The 27,598-nt window shown below is 39.2% G+C and overlaps 1 protein-coding gene and 1 long non-coding RNA gene across 3 annotated transcripts; one reads left to right on the forward strand and one right to left on the reverse strand.

Moving 5' to 3' along the window:
• Positions 1–353: 353 nt before the first annotated feature.
• Positions 354–918, reverse strand: LOC122555269. The gene is made up of 2 exons (XR_006313220.1): positions 852–918; positions 354–512 (listed from the first exon to the last, which is right to left on the reverse strand). It is a non-coding gene; the product is annotated as an uncharacterized LOC122555269 (long non-coding RNA).
• On the forward strand, positions 885–27,385 carry nfkbiz (nuclear factor of kappa light polypeptide gene enhancer in B-cells inhibitor, zeta). Of its 2 annotated transcripts, none has more exons than XM_043701091.1 (12): positions 885–973; positions 20,285–20,409; positions 20,672–20,705; positions 20,814–20,917; positions 21,191–21,879; positions 22,612–22,717; positions 23,077–23,223; positions 23,830–23,893; positions 24,535–24,707; positions 24,879–24,989; positions 25,501–25,668; positions 25,854–27,385. In XM_043701091.1, the coding sequence occupies exons 1-12, from the start codon at positions 928–930 to the stop codon at positions 25,905–25,907; spliced, it is 1,821 nt and encodes a 606-aa protein (XP_043557026.1). In that variant the 5' UTR covers positions 885–927; the 3' UTR covers positions 25,908–27,385. The 2 variants fall into 2 exon arrangements, with proteins under 2 accessions (XP_043557026.1, XP_043557025.1); XM_043701090.1 differs by lacking the exon at positions 885–973 and adding an exon at positions 18,460–19,656.
• Positions 27,386–27,598: the final 213 nt, after the last annotated feature.

The following is a 27,598-nucleotide window of genomic DNA, read 5'->3' on the forward strand; positions in this document are numbered from 1 at the left end:
GAGGCACCTGGTCAAGTCCCAGAGACGTGTAATAACATCTTAAAATTGGTCGGTTAAAAATACAAAAAAAAAATATACACGGGTAAACTATCTGACAAATGACATACCCGTCTGACCCGTCCGCCAAAAAAAAGTCAAGTTGGTGCTCATTATAACTTCCCTAGCAAACAAAATAGTGTGGTTGCTGTGTAATAATAGTGTATGATTCTACTTAGAATTTGCCAGTAAATCAGCAAATCTGACAGCAAATTGAAACTCCAGGAGTTTGAACATATGCTTCACTTGTTAGGAAGTTCCGTTTGACCATAAGTATATGAAATTAAAGACGAGAGAGAAGCAAACGGCCAAACATATTGAGTGTACCAGGACTGTTGTTTGTGGTTTTCATAGAAACACCATCACAGCATGTTTTAAAAAGGTCAGCTCAAATGAATCAGCTCAGGTACAGATGATCTCCTTGAAATAAAAACAGAAATATTGGAAAAAACACTACTCAGCAGATTTGACGGCATCTGTGGAGAGAAAAAAAACCAGAGTTAACCTTTCAAGTTGATGACCTTTTGATGAAAATGTCTTTTCATTTTTGAGTTTGTGCTTGTGGATGTTACTTCTTTGAATATATTTTAAGGGCAAGAACATTATATTTAAGACCAAAAATGCTTCTCTCTGTGAATCAAATAATAGGAGAACTTGGTAGGGATTTGAAGTTGAAGCCAAAAGTCAGTCAAAATCACATTGAATGGCAGAGTGGGGCAGAGGGACAGTATGTTTTACTATGGTTCCTATTTCCCATATTCTTATGTAACTGTTGTATCTTTTTTTAAAAAAATCTTTGTCTGATTTATACTTACGTTTCCTTTCCTTGTCTCTTAAAGGGTTTTGATTTTTGGGATATGGTTTCACAGTCTATCCAACTAGTTTATCTTCATGCAAGAGCATAACAAAGTGAAGATTCTGAATCAAGTACCACGAGGTATCTCAGATTTCAACCAGGAAGTTGCTTTCAGCAAGTGTACTAATAATATACTCATATAAAGCAATCTGATTCGGTGTATGAGGTGTCTTTTCTGGATGGTGATTGGCTTGTTATCTTTTTTGCCCAGGGTTGTGGTAACAGAAGCAAGAGTTGTGTTGTAGTGATATTTACCAACTTGCCTTGCATTAAGGTGGATGAGGCTTTGTATCCTTGATATAAGACACACATTTCTCATCTTCAACATTGTCTAATGTTGAAAAGTATGTTGAAAGTAACCCTATTGAATAATGATGCTGAGAACAGCTTAATCCCCTTTTTGTGTAAGGAAATTAAGTAAAATACAAAGACTCCAGAAACGACACTTCTCCTGTTGCTCACTATAGCAATGTTATTCAGAATTGTCTTTTTTTTAAATACACTTTTAACCAAATGATTTGTGGCAATATCTGCATCTACGTATAAGGAGACATGTTACATAAAGCAAACAAATCATTTCCTCAAATAGTTAGATGAAGTTTAGCATTTCAGTGTCAGTATTCTGTCAGAATCGCAATGTCCTGATAGTATATGGATATAACAAGCACATTTGGATTGTGTGCAATCAACCTTTGTACTTACTACCAGATAATCTAGTTATATAGGCATAAGTAACATCACCTGATGACGTGAGGTCATAGGGAGTTGGATACATTGTACTTTCCAGGAGATTAGATTAGATGTGACGGGAATACGCAGAGACAACTTGGGAAAGGTGAAAGCAGGGAATGTCATTTGTAAGCTGTACGACCTCTTTATTCAAGTTAAATTGTTGTCTTGCAGCAGGTTAGCTAACTATTAGTATCATAGTTAATACTATTATAGAGTCATAGATATGTACAGCATGGAAACAGACCCTTCGGTCCAACTCGTCCATGCCGACCAGGTATCCCAACCCAATCTAGTCCCACTTAACAGCACCTGGCCCATATCCCTCCAAACTCTTCCTATTCACATACCCATACTTCCTCTGGCAGCTCATTCCATACACGCACCACCCTCTGCATGAAAACATTGACCCTTAGATTTCTTTTATATCTATCCTCTCTCACTCTAAACCTATGCCCTCTAGTTCTGGACTCTTCCAACCCAGGGAAAAGACCTTGTCTATTTACCCTATCCATGCCCCTCATGATTTTATAAACCTCTATAAGGTCACCCCTCAGCCTACGACACTCCAGGGAAAACAGCCCTAGTCTATTGAACTTCTCCCTCAAATCCTCTAATTCTGGCAACATCCTTGTAAATCTTTTCTGACAGTGCTGCACTCCCTCAGTACTGACGTTCAGACAGTGCGGCCCTCCCTCAGTAATGACCATCTTGCAGTGCAGCAGTCCCTCAGTACTGACCCTCTGACAGTGCAGCACTCCCTCAGTTGTAAAACTTTCAAGTTTTACAACATCTTTCCGATAGGAAGGAGACCAGAATTGCACGCAATATTCCAAAAGCGGCCTTACCAAAGTCCTGTACAGCCACAACATGACCTCCCAACTCCTATACTCAATACTCTGACCAATAAAGGAAAGCATACCAAATGCCTTCCTCACTACCTTATCTACCCAACTCGATTTTAAGGAGTTATGAACCTGCACTCCAAGGTCTCTTTGTTCAGCAACTCTCCATAGGACCTTACCATTAAGTGTATAAGTCCTGCTAAGATTGCTTTCCCAAAATGCAATACCACACATTCATCTAAATTAAACGCCATTTGCCACTCCTCAGCCCATTGGCCAATCTCATCAAGATCCCATTGTAATCTGAGGTAACCTTCTTCGCTGTCCACTGCACCTGCAATTTTGGTGTCATCTGCAAACTTACTAAATATACCTCCTATGTTCACATCCAAATCATCAATAAAAATGACGAAAAATAGTGGACCCAACAAACATTTGTTTCTCATTCTTCACATTAGATAATTTAAAACACATTAAGGATCTGTTATGGTACAGGTCTTAGATCTGTATTTGATAATTATAATTCAGATTTGAGTTTTAACATTCACTTCAAATATTAGGAGAGTGAGAGAATTATCTGCAAGGTTTAAATGTCCTGAAAGTGTATTTGTATGGGTTTGAAAGTTGATTTTGCTCTAGATTAATGCTTTGGGGCAATAATAATGAATCCCCAGCATTCAGACATTAATTCCTGGAAATGAACCTGCATCACTTTTGTTTAATACACACCCAGTACTAATCTGAATTATACTTCTGCTTTAGCATTTGTGTATATCGAAACGTTCTTCACATTTAAAAAAAGTCATAGATGTATATGAACTAAGTTAGAACATGACTCAAAAGAGGATGTCTGAATGTATTCACATTTTTAGAGAAATGAAAACCTCATTCTTAAGATGCATGTTGTATTAATTATTGTGTCTTTAAAAATATGCACCTCCCCACTTTCTCCTGTGAAGGAATGATTTCTTCCTGGGGATATGGTGTGATAGGCATTGGTACTTTCTCCAACTGGCAATTCATTGTATGCATTGTAAATGTAAAAGATCCAGCTTATTCAATTGCAGAGGCTAGCAAAGTCAAACTCCATCCTATTCACACTGAGTGTCCAGTATCCACAATGATTATTGGGTAAAAATCAGATAGGAGGATTCAGGGTTTTTTGCGTATTCACATAACGTGTAATCCCAACTGCAGCACCTGTTGACTTGTTAGAATAAAAAGAATGAGAGTGGATGGCTTTTTTTTTACAGTTGTTAATTACTGCCTTCTCATGGATCAGTTTGACAGCATTTTCCTATAACTTCTCAGATAAACCAAGGGACTATATTTGCTGTTATTTGACTTAGGAAAAAAATACTAATTGAGTCATTTGATATTTTTACCACAAATTATCTTTTATGATTGTTATTTTTGAACACTTGGCAGAAAATTCTACATGTGCCAACCAACTATATAATCAAAATGTCTGCAATAATATTGGGTATTTTTGACATTTTGAGAACTAATGCTAAAAAAGTCAAATTTGCATATCTTAAGCTTTTCACAAGTAGTAATCTATAAATCAATCACTTCATAAATGATTTGACTAGTAACTAATGGTTGATGTTTTACCCAGTTCAATATTGAGCCTACTTATAGTGGATAATTCCTGAATTTATACTTTGAATTATAATGGGTTGGTTGATGTCTTTCACAGTTTATATTTCCTTCTAAAATGCCTTTAAATTTACGATGATGTTAATGGACAATACCATTGTTAGGTGGAATGTTGTAGTCCTTAAGTGCAAAAAGTGAGAGTTGTACCTGGCTGACTATGGAAAAAAATGATTGTGTCTGTTGCAGCAAAATTCATTCCAATCAGGAAAGGAGTAACCAGGAACAAGGTCTAAGATTTTTTTTTAAATTTTCCTTTAACCTTTCCTGCCCATGATTAGAGTCACTGTCAAATTTCCATTATCTTGGTCAAATCAGACAAGTCCATTTCTGACTACATCATTTTTCTCTCTAAATACTCTCATCCCATTATCTCTTTTGAACTCCTTTTGCTTCTTTTGTACCACAAGTTATTCTGAGTCAAATCCAACCTTTGGCACTTCATGGGGTGTTTATGGTCAGGGATTTTAACTTTCCAAACATAGACTGGGACTGCAATAGTGTTAAGTGTTTAGATGGAGATGATTTGTTCAGTGTGTACCAGACAATTTTCTGAATCAGTACGTGGATGTACCTACGACAGAAGGTGCTAAACTTGACCTACTCTTGGGAAATGAGGCAGGGCAGATGATTGAGGTGTCAGTGGGGGAGCACTTTGGGGTCAGCGACCATAATACTATTAGTTTTAAAATAATGATGGAAAAGGACAGACTAGATCTAAAAGGTAAAGTTCTAAATTGGAGAAAGGCCAATTTTGACAATATTAGGCAAGAACTTTCAAAAGCTGATTGGGGGCAGATGTTTGCAGGTAAAGGGAAGGCTGGAAAATGAGAAGCCTTTAGAAATGAGATAATGAGAGTTCAGAGAAGGTACATTCCTGTTACAGTGAAAGGAAAGGCTGGTAGGTATAGAGAGTGCTGAATGACCAAAGAAAATGAAGGAAGCATATGTCAGGTATAGACGGGATAGATCGAGTGAATCCTTAGAAGAGTATAAAGGAAGTAGGAGGATACTTAAGAGGGGAATCAGGAGGGCAAAAAGGAGACATGAGATAGCTTTGGCAAATAGAATTAAGGAGAATCCAAAGGGTTTTTACAAATACATTAAGGATAAAAGGGTAACTAGGGAGAGAATAGGGCCCCTCAAAGATCAGCAAGGCGACCTTTGTGTGGAGCCGCAGGCGATGGGGGAGATAGTAAATGAGTATTTTGCATCAGTATTTACTGTGGAAAAGGATATGGAAGATCTAGAATGTAGGGAAATAGATGGTGACATCTTGCAAAATGTCCAGATTACAGAGGAGGAAGTGCTGGATGTCTTGAAACAGTTAAAAGTGGATAAATCCCCAGGACCTGATCAGGTGTACCCTAGACCTCTGTAGCAAGCTAGGCGAGTGATTGCTGGGCCTCTTACTTTATTTGTATCATCAATAGTCACAGGTGACATGCCAGAAGACTAGAAATTGGCTTGCATGGTGCCACTATTTAAGAAAAGTGGTAAGGACAAGTCAGGGAACTATAGAGTTGTGAGCCTGACTTCAGTGGTGGGCAAGTTGTTGGGGGGAGTCCTGAGGGACAGGATGTACATGTATTTGAAAAGGCAAAGACTAGGGATAATCAACATGGCTTTGTGTGTGGGAAATCATGTCTCACAAACTTGATTGTGTTTTTTGAAGAATTATCGAAGAGCATTGATTAGGGCAAAGTGATAGATGTGATCTATATGGACTTCAGTAAGATGTTTGTAAAGATTTCCCATGGGAGACTGGTTAGCAAGGTTTGATCTCAAGGAATATGAGGAGAACTAGCCAGTTGGATACAGAACTGGCTCAAAGGTAGAAGACAGCGGGTGGTGGTGGAGGGTTGTTTTTCAGACTGGACCTGTGACCAGTGGAGTGCCACAAAGATTGGTGCTGGGTCCACTACGTTTCATCATTTATATAAATGATTTGGATGTGAATATAAGAGGTACAGTTAGTAAGTTTGCAGATGACACCAAAATTGGAGGTAGAGTGGACAGCGAAGAAGGTTACCTCAGATTACAAAGGGATCTTGATCAGATGGGCCAATGGGCTGAGAAGTGGCAGATGGAGTTTAATTGAGATAAATGCAAGGTGCTGCATTTTTGGAAAGCAAATCTCAGCAGGACTTATATACTTAATGGTAAGGTCCTGCAGAATGTTGCTGAACAAAGAGACCTTGGAGTGCAGGTTCATAGCTCCTTGAAAGTGGAGTCTCAGGTAGATAGGATAGTTAAGAAGGCATTTGGTATGCTTTCCTTTATTGGTCAGAGTATTGAGTATAGGAGTTGGGAGGCCATATTGCAGCTGTACAGGACATTAGTTAGGCAACTGTTAAAATATTGCATGCAGTTCCGGTCTCCTTCCTATCAGAAAGATGTTTGAAACTTGAAAGGATTCAGAAAAGATTTAAAAGGATGTTGCCAGGGTTGAAGGAATTGAGCCATAGGGAGAGGCTGAATAGACTGGGGCTGTTTTCTCTGGAGTGTCGGAGGCTGAGCGGTGACCTTATAGAGGTTTATAAAATCATGAGGAGCATGGATAGGATAAATAGACAAAGTCTATCCTGGGGTGGGTGAGTCCAGAACTAGAGGGCATACATTTAGGGTGAGAGGGGAAAGATATAAAAGAGACCTAAGGGGCAGAGCGTGTTGCGTGTATGGACTGAGCTGCCAGAGGAAGTGGTGGAGGCTAGTACAATTGCAACACTTAAAAGGCATTTGGATGGGTATATGAATAGGAAGCGTTTTGAGGGATATGGGCCGGGTGCTGGCAGGTGGGATGAAATTGGGTTGGGATATCTGGTCGGCATGGACAAGTTCGACCGAAGGCTCTGTTTCCGTGCTGTACATCTCCATGACTATTCACCATGATCATTCTTGTAGAAGTCTATTTGTTCTAAACAATCCCATTACTGTAATGTCTTTGCCAATAAAATGTGTACTCTCTCCCATGCTGGTCAGTTCCTCCAGGTGTTACCCCCATTCTCGCTCCCACAAGTCCAAATATTACAGATTTGAGTATACAACTACAGTTTTTAGCATCCTTCAGCCTACTAAGACCAGTTTTAATGGGTGAATGAGACTGATGTGTTGAATCTGTCAAAGAAAGTTTTCTGAAATGGGGTGGTTGGAAAGGTTCAATATTGGAAATAAAACTTAATCCTGAAAGGGATGAAGTGATCCATTTTAGGGGGACAAGCATATGAACGAATAGACAAGAGTAAGCAACTTGGCCCTTTGAGCATGCTCCACTACTCAATAAGGTAGTGGTTAGCTTGATTTTCACGTCAACTTTACATTCTTGCATGACCCCTGATAATCTTTCTTTTCCTTTGTCAATAAGAATCATTACTTCCGTCTTAAAAATATTTGAAGATTCTATATACATGTTTGGGATGAGGTGCTAAGATGGATATGAAATTGGCTTTGTCGTAGGAGACAGAGGGTAGTGGTGGAAGCATGCTTTTCGGAAAAGAGGGTTGTGACTAGTGGTGTTCCACTGTGGTCAGCATAAATGATTTGGAGGAAAATGTAGCTGGTCTAATTAGTAAGTTGGCAGATGATACCAAGATTGATGGTGTTGCGGATAATGAGGAGGATTGTCAGGGAATATGGCAGGATATAGATCAATAGCAGGCATGGACAGATAAAATGGCAGATGGAGTTTAATCTGGACAAATGTGAGGTGATGCATTTTAGAAGGTCAAGTACAGGTGAAGATTTTCAGTGAATAGCAGAACCCTTAGGAGTATTGATATGCAGAGGGATCTGGGTGGGCATGTCTATAGATCACTGAAAGTGGCAGTATAGGCAGTTATGGTAGTTAAAAAAGAAAGGCCTATGGCATGCTTGCCTTCATTGTAGCATTGAGTATGCGGATAGGCAGGTTATGCTGCAGCTTTATAGAACTTTAGTTAGGCCACACTTGGAATATTGTATCCAGTTCTGGTCACTACACTCACCAAAAGGATGTGGATGATTTGGAGAGAGAACAGAAAAGGTTTACCAGGATTTATAGTGGTTCGTCTCTGCCGCTTCCGGTTGTCAGTTCCAGCTGTCCGTTGCAGTGGTCGGTATGTTGGGTCCAGGTCGATGTGCTTATTGATTGAATAGTCCTATAATAGTAGTGTTGTCCCAGTCGAACTCATGTTCCTTGTCATCTGCATTTGTGGCTACTAAGGATAGCTGGTCGTGTCGTTTCGTGGCTAGTTGGTGTTCATGGATGCGGATCGTTAGCTGTCTTCCTGTTTGTCATTGGTTTTGCTCATGTCCCAGTTCAACTGGGACATCACTACTATTATAGGACAAGCCAAACAGAGAACAGCCAGGGAATTCCTAGCAGCATGGCACTCACCCACAGATTCAATCAATAAGCACATCGACCTGGACCCAATATACCAACCACTGCAACGGACAGCTGGAACTGAGGACCGGAAGCGGCAGAGACAAACCACTATAAATGCCGGAGGGAACATCACAGAAGCACTTCACAGGAGGCTCCCAAGCACTGAAGATGTCACCTAGATAGGGGACGAAACATCTGCAACACAAATTCCCAGCTCGGCGAACAGAACCACAACAACGAGCACCCGAGCTACAAATCTTCTCTCAAACTTTGAAAGTTTACCAGGATGTTGTCTGGTATGGGACATGAAGAAAGGTTGGATAGACTGGGTTTGTTTTCACTGGAATGCAGGAAGTTGAGGACCTGAAAGAAGTTTATAAGATTGTGAATGGTATGGATACAAAGGGTAGTGAATGCCTGGAATGTGCTGCGAGAGGAGGTGATGGAAGCAGACACAATAGCAACATTCAAGAAGCACTTGGATGAATACATAAATAGGAAGGGATAGAGGGATACAGATCTTGTAAGTGAAGAGAGTTTTAGTATGGAAGGGCAAAATGAGTCGTCGCAGGCTTGGAGGGCTGAAGGGCCTGTTCCTGTGCTGTATTGTTTTTCCTTGTTCATCCACTGACTTTTGAAGAAGGGAATTCCATAGGCACTCAACCCTCTGAGAAAAACTTTTGTTAATCTTCCTCTGTCTTAATTGGCAATCCAATAACGGTGTATTTTTGAGCTACGATCCCCGATTCTAGAGACGTACAAGATATAGGAGTTCACAATGAATGGTAGGACCCTAAGAAGTGGAGAGGATCAGAGGAATCTTGGTATGCTTGTCCATAGATCCTTGAAAGTAGCATGGCTGGTAGATAAGGTGATTAATGTAGTATATCCGGCCCTAATAATCAAAACATTGCATTTAAGAGCAAGCAAGTATAATGGAGCAGTATCTAATAATAATTAGGTCAGAGCTGATGTATTATGTTCAGTTTTGGTTGCCACCTTATAGCAACCTTTGATTGCTCAAGAAAGGGTGCAAAGAGGTTTCACCAGGATATTGTCTGAGCGGAGTATTGCAGCTATGATAAATGATTGGATAGACTGGGATCGTATTCCTTAGAGCAGAGAAGGCTAAGATCCTGATTTAGATGTACAAAGTTCCCAGGAGCATAAATAGGGAGAGCCTTTTATCCATTTGGAAAGTCAATAACTAGGGGTACAGTTTTTAAATTAAGAAGCGGGAGGTTTAATTGAGATCTGAGGATTTTTTTTCACCCGGGGGTGGTGGGTATCTGGAATTCACTTGCCTAAAAGGTTGTCCGAGGCAGGAACCCTCAATACATCTAAATGAGCGTGTGAAACACCATAGCACACAAAGCTATGGGCTAAGAGATGAAAATATGATTCAAATAGGTGCCTAATGACCAGTGTGGATATGCTGAGTTGAAGGTCCCTATTCAGCTCTGTTAAAGTTCTAACTCTATGAATTTAAAGACCCCACAGTTGTCAAAGTTGCAAATTTCTACATTGATTCCTGGGGCTTTAGTAATTACCGAGTGGAAAGCTGCTCCTTGGACTCTCGTTGTTTCCAGGAGATTCTCCGGTATGATTTGAGGGACTGAAGTGAGGTGAAATTTGCTAAGGACACAAGGAAGTGACCAGCCCCTCAAACCACTTAAGCGTGTCTCTTTAAAGCAGTGCCCCAAAAGGTGCAAGTATCTCTGGAGTGCAGGAAAGTTTTTTTTAATATTTCTCACATTCATGAGAAATGTGCATTGTTGACTGGGCCAGCATTTATTGCTGATCCCTAATTGCCCTGGAGAAAGTGGTGATGAGCTGCTGCAATCCTTGGGTGTTGGTACACCTCACAGTTCTGTTGGGGAGGGCGTTCAGGACTTTGACCCCATGACAGTGAATGAACACCGATTATAGTTCCAACTCAAGGTGCTGTGCAACTTGGAATGTGAACATGCAAGTTGTGTGTTCCCATGTCTCTGCTGCCTTTGTCCTTCACAGCAGCAAAGGTCATGGAGTTGGAAGGCGTTGTTGAAGGATCTTGAGTGAGTTGCAACAGTGCATTTTGTATATAATGCCAGCAATATATACCATGCATTGGTAGTAAAGTGTGTGAATATTCAAAGATGTTTGATAGGGTGGATCAAGTGAGCTGCTTTGATCTGGTTGGTTCTGAGTTGATGTATTGCAAGAGCTGCACACATTCTGGCAAGTAGAAAGTATTCCATCACTTTCCTGACTTATACCTCGCAAATGAACACAAGCCATTGAAATGCTAAACCTTGCATAAACTTTCCTTGCAGGTCTGTTTATTCTTCTCCCCCAGGCACATTTTGCATTACCACTTGAACAATGAATACTCAATCATCATTAGTCATCTTTATACTATCCCTCCCAATGTCTCTCAGTTACTTTACACAAATATTGTCCTTCCCTCCTCTCTCCATTATGCATAACTATTTCCTTATGGAAGAAGAGATCATTAGCCCTGGGAGATGCAGAGGCATTAATGTGGAGGGAAACAGACAAGTGATATCCACCTCTAACTATTAGTATTGCATGCTCAACTGATGTACAGTGTATGAAGCCTTGTTCAGGAAGCTGCATGTGACCTGTCATGAAAAATAAGCCTTTGGAAATATAAGTGCCCACATATAAGAAAAGCTGGACATCTGTCTGTGGACCTGGTCTGAGAATCTTGCGTTCTTTTGTGGTGCATCTCTGTCCGTTATTCTCTGAGGAACAGCATGTGGCTGGGAAGGTAGCTGATGCTGCTTTTCTTGTTCCTGCATAAACCGCTTTCAAGGCAGACTGACAGCAAAGAAATTGGTGAAATATCAGACACATAGCCTAACATCCAAGAAGTTAGCAATCACCTGAGCAGCAGTAAGGACACATTCTCAGAGGGACTGTTGAGGGAAGTGGGCTCTCATCTAAGCAGGACTGAGTCTGGTTATTTCCACAGTTTTTACATTTTGTAGCCTGTCAGTTTCACTGAAGTAATATTCCCTGTTCTCTATTTGTTTAATTGACTTGTAAAGTTCTTCACAGTTCAGGAATTCTGTGGCTGTTGAAACTAAAATGCTGGGTCCTCAGTTAATTACCTCTTTGTGTATAACTTAGCAAATAGCACCCAAGGATGTTCTCCAGTTACCTTCAAGCCTGCTTGGGTTCTGAAGTGACCGGAATCACTCCCAGATTTTGGCTCCTTAGCTCCCTTCCATCCACTCCCACCCATACCCTAAACTACCTCATTTTGGCAGTTAAATTTCGGTCCCTGATGTTAGCTTCAATACATGTGCTGACAAAATCCAGCCCTACCATCACTCCTATGCTTTTGGATTGTTTACACAGTCTTGGATGAGTATAACTTCACCTAATTCAACACTGGGGAGACTAAAACTATTGTCTTGGCCTGTTCCATGGAATTTATACCCTCCCCATCAACTTCTTCCCACACATAAACAATTTTGCTAGAATTAATTAGACTGTTTACAATCTTGGTATTCTATTGGTGTTAAGCTGATTTCCAATACGGTAATGTATTTATTGCCTCATAATATCCCATTAGATGAATCACTGACGTCTGTCTTTGTAATGTTACTTGCCTTCACTTTTCCTTCAGCCCATCTGCTTCTCAATCCTTCAGACCTGTGTTTGTCAGCTTCACCAACTGGAGTGTTCTATAGCTCTGATGAAGAATCATCCAGACTCGAAACGTTAACCTGTTACCTCTCCATGGATGCTTTGTGACCCACTGTGATATCCATCATTTGTTGTTTTCAGTACACTCTCTGGTTCTCTACCCTGCATAAACAATCTTTATCAAGCCCTGCGTGCCTATCTCATAACATTTCTAACACGAAGTCCTCTACATTCAAACAATTCTGGTCGCTTGTCCACTCACCATTTATGACTCTCCATAAAGCTCATTTCTTTGACCAAGTGTCCAGAAGCCAAGAGCATTGGGTATTGTCCTGAAGTGATGTATTTATCTTCCCTGTCTTTGTACTGATACTGGTTATTAATTTAAATGTTGTAAAATATTATAAACAATTTTGCAGCTTCCAGTGTCTATCTTCTGTTTTCTATGCACTTTGATACCCTCTGGTAACAACATTTCAAAGGCTTAGGATCTTATTGTTTTGATTACTTTTAAATCAGATGGATTAGAGATTTTACTCTGATAATGAAAACAAGACAGTAAGGAATATGGCTACGTCTGATGGAGTGATTTGTCTAAGTTTAATTTACAATTGGAAGAATTGCCTTGTGAGAGTAATGTTTCATGGTAATGACTCGTAAGACATTTACATGCCTTCTCATGGTCCAATAGGTAATCCCTAGATACTTGCGACCTTTGTGGTTTAGCTTTTTAAGTTAATCCCCAGCTGCTTATACTCACTCAGCAGAACGTTTTTCTTCATTCTACCCATATAATTGGTACTTGGGTGGACCAAAACCATTCTTCATCACACACTCCAATTCCTTCTCTAGCTCTAAGAAGATGCCTTTAACCCTGGTATTAAGCAAATGATACATCTTTCAGGACTCTGGCTTTTGACTGCAAAGAACAGTTTCTCTAACTGTAGCATACTCTGCCACATCCACACTCCTTTTCACTCCTCCCTACCTGAACGGACATCTTGCCTCGATGCTGTGGTTAGTTTGGTCATCCCCTCTGCAGACCTGGCCCTCTTTTGACCATTGCCATATCTCACCTCCAGTGTTACTTGTCCTCCTGTCACACTATCTTGTCCCTGATCACAGAAAAAATTGAAAGAATCTAACTAGGGTTGTGACCACTTCCTTGGACAGTATGCAAGTAACTTTCGCCCTGCATGATGGACTGGTCTCTGAAGGCCAAACTCCAACTTATCCATTCTGAACCAAATTTCCTCCAGTTACAACCATTTACTGTAGATATCATTTCTGTGGATCACACATGCTTTCACATACCACAGCTGCAAATACATCACGTAAACTGCCATTATCATTGTGTTTTCTTTAACTAATTTCAGAGATTGCAGGTTAGGGTGGATTGGCTGTGCTAAATTACCCAGTGTCCAGGGATGTGTAAATTAGGTGCATTATTGAGGGGTAAATGTAGACTAATGGGGAATGGGTTTGGGTGGGTTGGTGTGGACTTGTTGGGCCAAAGGGCCTGTTTCCACAATGTAGGGACTCTATGATTATATGATAATGAAGTTTTAAGTGTAGAAATATCACTCCATGATATCCATGGTTAGATCCTTGCTTTTACCTTGTTAGACTGTGACTTTAATACAACATTTATATCTCCCTAGTACTGGTTTAAACGACTATGCCGTTCAGTGAGAGGGCAAAAGAACTTAAATCTTTCCAACAAATTGCATACCTGCTCAGCTAATTAATGCTTCCAGACTCTGTCTCTGGCTCCATATGTTGTGCTACTGACTCCTTGTTTTTCTCAAGCAATCAGTACTTCTTTCCTCATTATAATAAATTCCTGCACTTACCAAATTCCCAGAGGTAAGCATGCAGTCTGCAGCTACTAGCAACATGCAACTGTACGCAACATGGTATTCTATAATTCATGGCTTCCATAATTTACTTCATAGATAACAACTGAAGAGTGAAGGAAAATTACCAGATACAATCTTTTAAAATCATATTCAGTTTATTAGTCAACAAAATATGTACAAATTTAGAATTCCCTAGATGTAAGATTTTATTGACATTTCATTTCTTCTGGTCAGTAAGGCTTTTGACAAGGTCTCACATGTCAAACTAGTTAAAAAGCTAAGAACCCATGGGACCCAACTGGCAAATTGGATCCAAGATTGACTTTGTGGCAGGAAGCAGCGGGTTGAAGGGTATTTTGTAATTGGAAGCCTATGTCCCAGTGTCATAACTCAGGGTTTGGTGCGGAGTGTCTTTGTTTGTTAAGTACCATTAATAATCTAGTCATAAATGTAAGGTATTTTCAGTAAGTTTGCAGATGACACAAAACTTGGTGATGTGGTAAATAACAAGGAGTAAAAGCTTAGACTACAGGATAATATCAATGGACTGAACAGTGGCAAATAGATTTTAATCCTTAATGTGAGGCAAGGCAAGGGAGTACATATTGAATGGTAGGACACTTGGGAGTACAAAGATCTGGATGACCTTGGTGTGCATGTCCAAAAGATCCTTGAAGGCAGCAAGATGGGTGGAAAAGATCATTAAGAAGGTATAAGGAACACTTGCCTTTATGAGGCAAGGCATTGAGACAAGAGGTCGGGATGTTGTGATGGAACCTTATTAGGCCTCAACTGGACTATCGTATGTAGTTCTGGTTGCCATGCTGTAGAAAGTATTAATGGAATATTGGATATGAGGTGGATCAGCTTAGATTAATCCCACATCAATCTCAAACTGGGATTGAATAAAGTAATGAGTTTTAGTTAACATTGTAAACAATAATTTAAATAATTTAAGTTTTTTTCACTTATTTAAGGAGCGTTAAAAAGAAAAACAATCTCACATACAAGCAGGCTTATTCAGGATGCTGACTGACAGAAGTTTACAGCACTGACTCTGAGGCTTTCTTTGGTGATGGAACTTGAGGGTGACTCTTTACCACACTGAAAGAAACACTCTTAAAGCAATGGAGTTTGGTCAAGGATGGGAACAAAGTACAGGCTTCTGAGAGGGGATAAGGTGACAGCTGGGAAGATAGGTTGTGGTAAGATACTCACTTTTGGAATGCGTAAGAAAACAAGTTAGTCGTATTGAATAAATCATTTTGGAATTTGAGTATTGTAAATCATAAAGTAGTACAATGTATAACATAGGATAAATTCTTGTTGAGTTAGACTGCTAGCTCAATCTTTTCTGGGGTAGACTGTCCCAACATTGCCTCAATAAACAATCATTAAGCTTTACCTTGAGGCTCCTGAGATTTTTTCATAAAATAGTCAACCACAACAGAAGGATATGATTGCATTAGAGAAGGTGCAGAAGATATTCGGCAGAATGTTGCTGGAGCGAGAGGTTAGATGGTTGAAGCTGTTAGTTTAGCATCGAGAAGACTGAGGGGGCATTTGATCGAGGTTCACAAAAATTGAGGGGCAAAGAATAGATGGGGAGAAATGTTTTCCCTTATTAGAGGGGCCCAGTATTAAAGTAAGGGGCAGGAGATTGTGAAGGTTTTATGGAAAACCCTTATAGGGTTCACTGCCTCATAGGATGAGGGAGACAGGAAGCCTCCAGACATTCAAGAATTGCTTAGATGAACACATGAAATTTCATAGCATTCAAGGTTCCTATCTAAGTGCTGAAAAATGGGATCAGACTAGATAGGTATTTGATGACTGGCACAATGGGCCAAAGGTATCATTCTGTGCTGTATAAACTCTGACTCTATAATCTATAGATTCCACTACTGCTAAGGATACAAACCAGGAGAGGAGTAGACTGCTTAGCACCTTATACCTGCTCAACCAGTAAAAAAAATTCATGGGCTGTTATGATTACTTCACATTCCTGTCTAGCCTTTATAACCTTTCACCCTCTGCATATCTACTTAAGCCTTAAAAATATTTGAAGACTGCTTACAATAACATTTGAGGAAAAGTTCCAATGACTCATGACCCTAAGAGAAAAACAATTCTCTTCTGTCTTAAATGGATAACACATTATTTTTATACAGTGACCCCTAGTTCTAGATTCTTCCACAAGAGATACTTCCACCCTATCAACACCCCTCAGTATCTTGTATGCTTCAATGAAGTCACATCTTATTCTTCTAATATCCAGGATTAAACAATTGTGATCTCAGGTTGAGAATCTAACACCTCAAGGATTTTAAACTGCACATTGTTACATTCTCCATTCTCCTTTTAAACGTATTGCCTGTGTTTGTTTCATGTTGTATTTTTTTGTTTTCTCTGGCTTAGCATGTAATAAAATTCCTTTCTCTTTCCCTGTAAAACAAACTTGGCAATTGGTTTCTTAATTTTCTAACAAAAAAGTATTTAATTGAATTATCTTAGCTGTGTGCCAGAAATAAACAAAGGTGATGTGATATGATATGATTGACCCAGAGGGGTTAATAGGAAGGGATCCTGTCTCCCCCGTTCCTTATCTGGCTATAATAAACCCCACATCTTTTTAGCACCTTTGACTATTTTACTAGGTTTAGAAGACTTTCAGATTCTCTGTTCTGCTAGATGCCAGTTTCTTCTCCTAATTGCCCTTAGATCCTCTTATTTGTTTTTTATTTCCCCTTTGAATCTTCTATATTCAGCCTGGCTCTCAGTGGTATTATCCACATGATCTGCTATAAGCCCCTTTTTCTTCTTCTTAATCTCCTCTTTTATGAGCCAGGAAGCTCTGTTACATCTTCCCGTTTGTCAGAATATATCTTAACTGTACTTGAATTGTACCTTCTTTAGTGATAGCCCATTGTTTAGTTGCAGTCTTCCATGTAATTCTTTGATACTAATTTATCTGGATCTGAGTTATTCTTCCCCATAGATGTTGGTTTCCCCCTGTTTAATTATTCTTATTCTGGATTAGAGTCATAGAGATGTACAGCACACAAACAGACCCTTTGGTTCAACTCGTCCATGCTGACCAGATATCCCAACCGAATCTAGCCCCATCTGCCAGCACCTGGCCCATATCCCTCCAAACCCTTCCTATTCATATACCTATCCAGGTGCCTTTTAAATGTTGCAATTGTACCAGCCTCCATCACTTCCTCTGGCAGCTCATTCCATACACTTCTCCAAAGTTCCAAAACAATGCAAAAGCATATAAAACAGTAATTGCTGCCCCTGGAATTTGAGGAAATTACCTCCAACACCTAAAATACCTCAAAAAAGGAGCAGCTGTTATCGCCAGAAATTTTTCCCATCCTCCATCTTGGATTACCCAGAATCTTTGTTTGCTTCATGTCATTTCCCACAACAAACCTACATATTTTTGATACATTGATTATTGTTCCTTAAATGGTCACCGACTGATGTTTGATCCACTTGGCCCACCTCATTTCTACCAATGAGATCTAACAGTGCCGCCTTTTTCACCAGACTGGAAATATGTGCTTTAGAAAGTTATCCTGAATACACTCAAAGGACTGTAGTACTTCTCTGTTCTTTTCACTAGTACTTTCCTAACCTATATTAAGAGAATTAAAAGCAAATTACTGCGGATGCTGGAATCTGAAACCAAAAGAGAAAATGCTGAAAAATCTCAGCAGGTCTGGCGGCATCTGTAAGGAGAGAAAAGAGCTGACGTTTTGAGTCTAACTGACCCTTTGTCAAAGCTGGTTTGACAAAGGGTCAGTTAGACTCGAAACATCAGCTCTTTTCTCTCCTTAAGAGAATTAAAGTCTTCCATTATAACTGGCCAAGAATTCTTGCAAAGCTTTAACTTCCTTGACTGCAATTTGTAGTAGTTTGAAGGGAATAAGGGAAAAGTAGCCTTTAGATGTAGTATAAAAATAATTTTTCCATTAGTAGCATAATTTCATCTATCTCTGTCTCAAATACAATAGCACTTACAATGCATATTCTCAATGCCAAAGACCTTAGAACTTTTGGATCATTGTGTTCCATCAGTAAATTGTTTTGAAAACATGACAACTTGCATTTATATTCTGTTCCTAATGTCAGAAGTTGTTTTGAGGCATATTGCTGGACTAGAGAGAGAGAGAAATTTAAGGTGAAACTTTCAGGGCTGAGACATTTTGAAGGCTGAACTGCCAATGGGAGGAGGCCAGCGGTATGGTGAATAGAGCTGGAGCAATATAGAAATGTTGAAGTTTGGAGCTGGATGAGTTTATAATGAGTGGACAGGCAAGGCCTAGGAGAGATTTGTGATTTGGAGATGCCGGTGTTGGACTGGGGTGTACAAAGTTAAAAATCACGCAACGCCGGGTTATAGTCCAACAGGTTTAATTGAAATCACACTAGCTTTCGGAGTGACGCTCCTTCATCAGGTGAGAGATTTGTGTCCAGTGATGTGTTTTTTAAAGCTGAGATACTAATGAACCAGGGTCATGTATGGGCATGAAGTTAAAGGGTACTAGGTGAATAGGATTTTTGCGTAGGTTTGAATATGGGCAAGAAAATTTTGGGTTACCTTAAAGTTTATGGAGGGTGCATGATGGCAATTTGGCCAACACAGCTCTGGGCTAGTTAAAGCTGGAGGTGACCAGAAGTGAATGGGGGTTCCAACAGCGATGTGTCAAGGCAAGGTAGCGAGATGGTCCGTTATACAGATCGAAGTAGACGGTTCTTGTTTTGGATTCGTTCGTTGACAGTGACATGGAGCTGGAGAGGGGGAGCATAGTCGGGTGAAAGTAATCAGTATTTAGAAATAACTTGCGTCATGAAAAATATGGACGATTTCCGTTTACCCTTTGATAAGATAAAGACAAAGGTCGAAACTACGCATGCTGAAAATCTGAAAAAAAAACAGAAAATGCCGAGGAAATGAGCTTCCAGAAATAAATATTTGAAGAAATGTTTAGTTAGAGGTGATTTGTAATTCGGCTTTGTTGTTGAAATAAAGTTTTAAAAAAAGAAATGTGAAAGTACATTTCAATTTGGAAGAAAATTCAGCTTTCACGTTAGGGGCGGGAATAATACACCTCTTTCATCTCCTCATTTCCAGTAAAACCTCTTTTTTTGCATTGTTACGGTAAACCCAGCCCTTTTTTTGGCACCTCACGGGGTTTGGGACGAATAGGAGGCGAGAGTCGCGTGAAATTACCCTGCCTCCCGGAAAAGGCTTATTAGGGAAGAAGGGGTCGGGCGAGTTTGATGACTCGGTAATTGGACGGAGAGAGCTCTGGGTTGTTTGTCTTTGGCGAGCAGGTTCGGATACGGACTGCAGTTTGAGTTGGTCAGATTTTTTTCCTCCACCCCCATCCCACCCTTACGGCAGACTGTGTCGGGTTTTATTTCTCATCTGAAAGATGATTCTGGACAGAGGCAGCGAGAACAGCAGCGACCCGGAGAGCTGTGTGATGTCCAGTCCCATGAACCTGGGTTACTTTTACCAGAGCTCTCCCGCGGCCAGCGAGCCGCGCTCTCCACCTACACCCACATCGCCGGGGTCAGACTCAGATACTCAAAGCGGAGCTCATTCAGAGAAAGGCTTTGGAAGCGTTCAGTCCACAGGTATCTCCAAGACTCTTACCTGGCTTTCTTCAAACAATCCGATTGCTGTCTTTCCTAACCATTTGCATCTTTGTCTTTTAAAAAAAAGCTACAGTAACCCGTTCAACTTGTTCTTCAATTTAAAACATTTTCCCTTGTTTAAAAGATTTTACTCCCGTTTGTTTTCCCCTTCTCGACCGTCTCGTTTAGCAGCTTTTAAATCTTCACTTCTAGGTCGGCATCGTCACGTCTTGCTGGTTTAAGAAGGGAAAAGGAGGCGCTGTTTTTGTCCCGATTGTACTTAACGCTAGTTCTATTTAACATGAACCAACCATTTCCTGCTCTCAAACACGGAACTTTTTAAAAAAGTTCCAATGGGAGCCCGATTTAAATCTCACTTTCTAAACTGAAGTTTGAGCTTTAGGGACTGGGGCAGACTGTCAAATGATCATTGTGTGGTCGGTAGCGTAGGGTGGGCGTGATGTACGTTTTCAATTTATCTCATGTTTATGTAAAAAGGGAGTAATCTGTGATGTGTTTTTTTTCACTTTTATTTTCCGGCGTGTAAGCTCTTTGCAGTTTTTTTTGTGCGTTCACTACAACCTGGTGTTGATTTTTTTTTTAAACTACTTCACTTCCTTCCGAACAGTCTACTCTGATACACGAAGGTCTCAGAGGCGACCCTTCCAGGGAGTTCGAGTGAAGAATCCGGTTAAGGAGCTCCTTAACCATTTCAGGAGCTCCCGCAGAAGCAATAGTGTGGAACAGTATCAGGTACCTTCCTCCAGTTTATTTAAAAAAAAAACAAAGGAAAAGCCAGTAAACGTAGTTTAAGCAATTTAAAAAATATTTTTAAAAAATTTTTATACAGGGGATTTGCTTATGACAAATCATGTGCAATTTCATGTGCAGCGTTTAGGCAGTTATTTTGATAAGCGGTAATCTTAGGCTAAATCTTCAAATAGACTATACAGACTAGATGAAGGGATATTATAGAAAATAATTAGAGCCACATTATTTTTCTCCTCCAATGTAGCCCCAGTTGAATTCAGCAGAAGAACAGTTTTCACGTAAGTAACTTTGACAATTTGTAATTCTGATGTGACTGACTTTATTGAGTCAAAATGCTCCTGTTTTTCTCTGCATAGAATTAACGTCTCTTTTCAACACCATAACAGAAATAAGAAGCCTCCTGAGTGGGGTGAAAAGGTCAGCTGTGGAGAACCTGTCAGATGCACCTCCTTATAAACAATCGCCTGTGCTGTCATCACCTTATTTGCTGGTAAACATATCAGCTATTCTTTCTTTCTAAATGTTGAATTACTTTTGTGGTGCAAGATTCAGGATTGCAGATGACATTGAAATCTGAAGACAAATGATGAAGTTATCATTTTACAAAAGATAATGATACCTGTTTTCTCAGAATCTTGGTCTTGTTTTTGATTTACTGAGACCAATAAACAGACTCTCTGTGAGCATTAATTATAGCAACCCATTTCTAATTTTTTTTCCACTTGATTGAAGTCCATCTCTTATTGTCTTTCAATTTCATTAGACTCCACCCCAGACACCAAATTCTGTTGACATTTCGGATGGCGGCCACAAAACCGAAACAAGTAATGATGTAAATCCAGATACTCTTCAAGACATTATAAAAATGTTGCAAAATGACACCCAACCGATCTCCCTGAATACAGTCCAGGTCAGTTGGGCCAATGTTGCCAAGAATGATCAAGTTTTTCAGGCAAACAGTTATATACCGGAACTGCAACAGAACGAACTTTCTCCTGGACAATGCCAAGACATGCAACAATTCCATGTCCATAGCCCACCTCAAGTCACCAGGCAACATGAAGGGTTTCAGCCATTTCACAGTGTTGACCAATCTTCAAACTTCCAGCCAGTGCTGCCAAATGGATCACTCCCAGACACTCAGCAGGTGTCCAATGAATTTACACAATCGATGTTTAGCTATTCCGAGCATCCTCATACTCCTCTATCTGAGGGTTACCCAATTCCTCAAGGCCAACCTATGGGTAGTCAACCATCCTCAGAATTTTATATTCCAGGTTGCAGGTCTCTGCAACCAACCATTCAAGAAGATATTTCTCATCCTGCATCCATGTACTATGCATCACAATCTCAAGGCAAGTCTTTCTTTCAATGGCAAATTGAGCAAGAGGAGAAGAAATTGTCCCACCTTACTCAAGAACAACTCCTTTCCAAAGACTCTGATGGTGACACGTAAGTATCTTTGATTTGGTGTATTCCTGTTCGGTCAAAACAATAAATATATACTTGAGGGCTGTTCTAGAGCCTTTGCTACTGCTAATTTCTAGCTGATCCCTAGATTGTGTGCAAGAATAGTTTTAGGTTACAGTTTTTGCCCTTTTCTCTTTTGTTCTTTTCTACTCTTTTCCTGTCTCTGAATGGAGAGTGTAAACCCTTTATAAAAAGCCTCCTATAGTATCTCTGTTGGCACAGAGCTATCGTTTATGGTTATTATAGATATGGTACTGCTTTGCCTTGTGATGCACTATTCTAGGGTTCCAGGTCTGTTGTTGTGATCTAAAGTTCAGAGAAATTCTGTCATTTCAGTATTAAATAGAATATTTTATACCTGTTCCTACTCAGAGTTTGACAAATTTAAGGCTCATACCTGATTGTGTTCCCGCAAGTTTACTTTGATGTTTTTTATTGAAATTCTTATTGTGAAAAGGTGTCTTGACTGGTGCTACTTAATGTGCAGATCTTCTTAGGGATGCGCGACATATTAATTTGCTAAACATTTATGCTAGAAGTGGTAACACCTTCTAGAAATGTAGATTAGGCTAATATGCTTCAGAATGCATGGCTTCATTTCTGAAAAATGGGCTTTGAGTTTAAAGGGGGTTAGGACTTGTACAGTGAAGGGCCTGTGTTATTGTCTATAGTACAATATCTTTTTTATAAGCTTAAAATTGTTGTACTTTCCAGTCTACTACATATTGCTGTAGCGCAGGGCAGACGAGCTCTTGCATATGTTCTTGGGAAGAAGATGGCAGCAATTAACATGATGGATATTAAAGAACACAATGGCCAGGTACGTTGTTAAATAATTGTGTCCTTCAAAGTGAAGATGATGATTGTGTTGAAAAGATATGATTTTTAAATCAATTACTTCAAATCCATCTTTTGCACTGAGGGATAGGTCTTTTCCACAGAACAGGCAATGATGACTTCAGTAAAATACTACACATTAATATTTAACTTAAATTGACTTGTTTTTCAGTGCCAGTTGAGCTTGAATTTAAAGGTTAACTGCTAATTTGTTTATTTATTACTCTGGTTGCTTGGCAAAAATTCCACTATCAGTTAGTCATTGATCTTATTGTCATGCGTTTCCTGGTACAGGGTGGTTCTTTGAAATATTACAGAAAGTAATTTTCTCTCCTTGTACAGAGTGCTTTGCAGGTAGCTGTTGCTGCCAACCAGCACCTGATTGTTGAAGATCTAGTCAGCCTTGGGGCACAAGTGAATACTTCAGACCGCTGGGGCAGAACACCACTGCACGTGGTTGCAGAAAAAGGTTTTGTTCAAGTGCTTATGGTAAGTTTTGTCATTCTACAGAAGTACCAATCTCAGGAGATTGCTGTGACATGCAAAAATGGAAGCTTCACAAAAGAAGAATTTCCCAAACACCAATCATTTGTCATTGTAAAGACACAAGCACACCTTCAGTAGATGTTGGGTCATTTGGATTAGATTTAAAATATCATTGCAGTTTTACAATGTGTTCCACTATAGATTGCTCTAATCGAAGATTCTTCCATGATTTCTTATGACTATTGAAACTTGCAGAAGTTAGTGATCTAGGAAAACTATTTTACATCGACCCATAACTTTTGATTTTCAACTAACCAACATATAACCTCGTTCCATATTCCATTTGCTAGAGCTTACTTGCACTATAAAGCAGCAATGTTTTGTACCTACTTCAAACCTCCTTTAGTCACATCTCAAGTTACATCTCGCGGGCCCTGCAGGTAACTTGTATGTTAGTGGCTTTATAGTGTAAGTCATTTTTTAATGTTTTGTAAAGATTACTTCATTTCAACTGGAATGTTGAAATAAATTAATTCATTTACATAACTGCTACTTATAATAATTGCCTATTATTTAACTAATAAATTCCTATTTAATGTTTCTGTGCAGGCCATTGAAAAAGGGATGGCAAGAAATTGTCATCATCTCAACCTTGAAGTTACAAACTTTGATGGTAAGTTCAATTACTACAGGTCAGGAATGCTGTATCAATAAACCTCAAGACAGACTGGCTTTTGAATAAAGAATATTCTTGGTTTTGGGTACACTTACCCTTATAGCACCATTTAGGCTGGTGGGAGGGTACAGGGGGAAAACTTTGCTTAGCCGAAATGGACCTGAACAGCCCTATGGACGTGCTGAGTTCAAGCCTTGGAATAAAAAAAAGTCATTGTGAAGTGCATTTGGGCCAAGTGAAGACTTTTCCAAAGGGCCCTGAAGTCAATATGTCTGCAGGTCCATATGGGTCCACTTTTGAAAAGATCTTTGTTTTTGGTCTTTTTGGTTTTCGGACATTCGGGTAAAGGATACCCAACCATTATCTCAATTTTATGAATAGCATGAAGGTTATTCCATTAGTCCCATCTCCAAATTACACATGAGCGGAACTGCTTGCAGTCAGAAATGCCCCAGTTCTTGTGCACCTGGACATTTTTCGATGTTTTTTTTAAAAAATTATTGTACACAGTCAGGACTTTTTTTTGACTTTAGTTGGTAAAGGAATTGAAGTGAAATGGGGCTTTTGTATACAATTTGTATTTTTTTCAGGTGAACTTATTTATGTTTTACTAATTCTGAACTTCTTATGTGATTTAGGTATGACTGCTCTACATTGTGCTGTCCAAACCCAGAACCGTGTGCTGCGTGAGCTGCAGAACAAAATTCATCAGCGTCTATCTGTTGAAGTGCAGGAAATGTCCATCCAAAACAAGAACTTGTTGGAAACTATTAAAATGCTTTTGCAGATGGGGGCATCTATTGAAACGCGGGTAAGTTCAGCTCTGAGGTGAACAGTGGTCAAACCACTTGCAAGAGCAGCGATCATTATGTTGTTGAAGATACTTGAATGTAATTGGGAAAGACAAAATTATTAGTTTTCATTGTAAACAAATCTGAGATGATCTGTCACAAATTCTACTCAACAAGTCAATCTTCTCTAGGATCGGAAGAGTGGTCGTACAGCTCTGCACTTGGCTGCTGAGGAAGCAAATGTCGACATCCTTCGTTTCTTTCTTGACCAACCAACCAGCCTTAACGTTGTAAATACTAAGGTGAGATGCAACAGAGATATTTGTAAACCATTCATTACTAAAAGGGGTTTATTGTTGTGGGCACAGTATTTTATGCTTTTTGTGAGAGTCATTCATCATTGACTTTGCTAAGTTTCCTGGCATTTAGATATAGTAATACAAGTGTGCATCACTTTTGAAGGATTCTTTATGATTTTTTTTTAGATTAGATTACAGTGTGGAAACAGGCCCTTCGGCCCAACAAGTCCACACCGACCCGCCGAAGCGAAACCCACCCATACCCCTACCCCTACATTTACCCCTTGCCTAACACTACGGGCAATTTAGTATGGCCAATTCACCTGACCCTGCACATCTTTGGATTTGACATTAGTCTTATCATGATTTGAAAACAAAACTAATTTGTTAATTTAAGATATCAGCATTTAAAAGGAAGAGATTTATGTGGTGTACTTTTGCAGTCAGGAGAAGGTTTGAGGAGATTTCCAGTGTTGATATGTTTGTTGATAAAGGGATATTGTTCATCCTGCAGGCATATAATGGTAACACCGCTCTTCATGTCGCAGCTGGCATGCAAGACAGAGTTAGTCAGGTCGACGCTGTTCGGCTTCTGATGAGAAAGGGAGCTGATCCTAGTGCCAGAAACCTGGAGAATGAACAACCAGTGCATCTGGTGCCCGATGGTGCAAGAGGAGAAGAGGTGGGTGAGGCAAAGTGATCGATAAACCTATCAAAAGCGGTATCTGGAATGTTGACAGTGGATGCAACTTAAAACTTATTTTGTAAAAGAGAAATGATGTAAAAGAATCATCATTATAAGATTTAATAAATTCAGTACTTTAAGTCCGCAATCACTAACTATTACTGTTTTTTTTTTATTTGTAGGTTAAACGCATTTTGAAGGGTAAAGCTGTCCAGTCAAGAATGCCTCTCTTCTGACTACTTGTTTTGGGAAATTTACCTGTGACCCACTGTCAGTTAGGCAGTCCTAATAGATTTGTATAGAGAAATTTGCTAACTTGTGGCAAATACCTGTTGTTTCTTTTATAGAAACTTTCATTGTTGACTACTGTGTAGTATTTAGTTAAAAATAATGGTAGTATTAGCCTGTGCCTTCAGTTCTGTGCACATTATTCACTTTTTGTGTGGAAAAATTGAAGGGCTTCAGCTACTTTTTAGAATGTATTTTTTTCCTTTATATATGGTCCAGATGATCACAGCAACAATGTAGATGTGATCAAGTACATGCGTCTACTTAAATTTTAAGAACAGCTTCAGTATCTTAAATATAATACATGATTTTCTTATTCTGAACCAAATATATGATTTAGGTATAACGTGCAACACCAAAGCTCTTCTGAATTTTATCTTTTGGGTTTGCTGCCGTAAGAGGGATGTGAAAGCTTAGAACAATCTTTATACCAAACTTTTTTCTTTTGTTTATTGATTTATTGAACACATCTTTAGTATTAATGCATATTTTAAAGATGTTTTTGAAGGAAGTGTCTAGAAGAAACTATAAATCTGATTTAATTGAATCCCTTTCAGTTTCTTTTTCAGTGCAGACTCTGGTATCTGACAAGAGCTTTCTCATCTACTCTGTGATGCATGAATTCCTATCAAAAGAGCAATACCTTTGCAAATGATTTTGGCATTCTGCTTGCCAAGTGAATATACTTTGCTTTTGTGAGCCCTTTTAATGTGAGGGCTTTGCTTGTATTTGTACCAGATCCATTAACAAGGGTATTTGTATAGCACATTTTGAGGATTGGGTGCAAAAATGGATCCAATAAATATTTTAAAAGTAACACAAGAGAAAGAGCTGCACATTGGAAGTGGTTAGGTAAAAGTACAACATAATATACAGAAGGTTGAAGGCAGTCAGCCACAACTGAGGAAATTATAATCAAGGAAGAGTTATTTTACAGGAGATTAATATAAATTAATTGTTATAGGTTTGGAACAGTACAAATTAGTATGAGTGCCAGTGCCCGATTCCTGAGTTAACTGGATGTGTAAGTGTTTTTATATAATTTGATATCTGTTTCTGTCGGCAGATATATAATTGTTGTTCTCACCAATAAAGGAAACTGTTCTCAATCATATTTGTAAATTGTGCTGAATTTAAGGAAGAACGTCCTTAATACTTCACTATAATTGTCAAAATAATTATTGTATGCATGTAATTGATTTATATAACCGATTTAAGCTGAGAAAAGTCGTTATAATTTTGCACTTATGTAGTAGTGTTTTAGTCAAAATGCATGTTGAATTGTGAACTATTTAGCCTTAAAAAGCTAAGAGTGCAACTATTTAGAAGGTAGTTTGTACAATTATGGTCTTTTAATAAAGTATGTCTTGTAGACAAATTTTCACTGTTATGAGGATAACATTGCATTAAATATTTGTTGCTTTAATTATCTAGTTTCCAGTATGTTTCTTGGAATTTCAACATTTTGAGTCTCTTGTCTTTGGTCTAACAATAGTAATTGGATTTTCTAATGCAATTGTTTAGGTCTGTCTTTAGCTTCTCTCTGCCAGGGTACATATCTAGGAGGCTAAGAATTATCCTATTTTCATACCAATTAGTACTTTTAACAGTTAAATTAGCTCTAACATGTTACTATGTA

The sequence above is a fragment of the Chiloscyllium plagiosum genome, chromosome 12 (genome assembly GCF_004010195.1).
Source record: "Chiloscyllium plagiosum isolate BGI_BamShark_2017 chromosome 12, ASM401019v2, whole genome shotgun sequence".
Classification (NCBI taxonomy): Eukaryota; Metazoa; Chordata; class Chondrichthyes; order Orectolobiformes; family Hemiscylliidae; genus Chiloscyllium; species Chiloscyllium plagiosum.

What these genes read in the sequence shown, in the direction of transcription:
- nfkbiz (XM_043701090.1), top strand. Translation starts at nt 19,452, where the DNA reads ATGATTCTGGACAGAGGCAGCGAGAACAGCAGCGACCCGGAGAGCTGT. An exon ending in AAAGACTCTGATGGTGACAC is followed by an intron (nt 21,880 to 22,611) that starts GTAAGTATCTTT and finishes TGTACTTTCCAG; the next exon opens with TCTACTACATATTGCTGTAG. An exon ending in TTAACGTTGTAAATACTAAG is followed by an intron (nt 24,990 to 25,500) that starts GTGAGATGCAAC and finishes TTCATCCTGCAG; the next exon opens with GCATATAATGGTAACACCGC.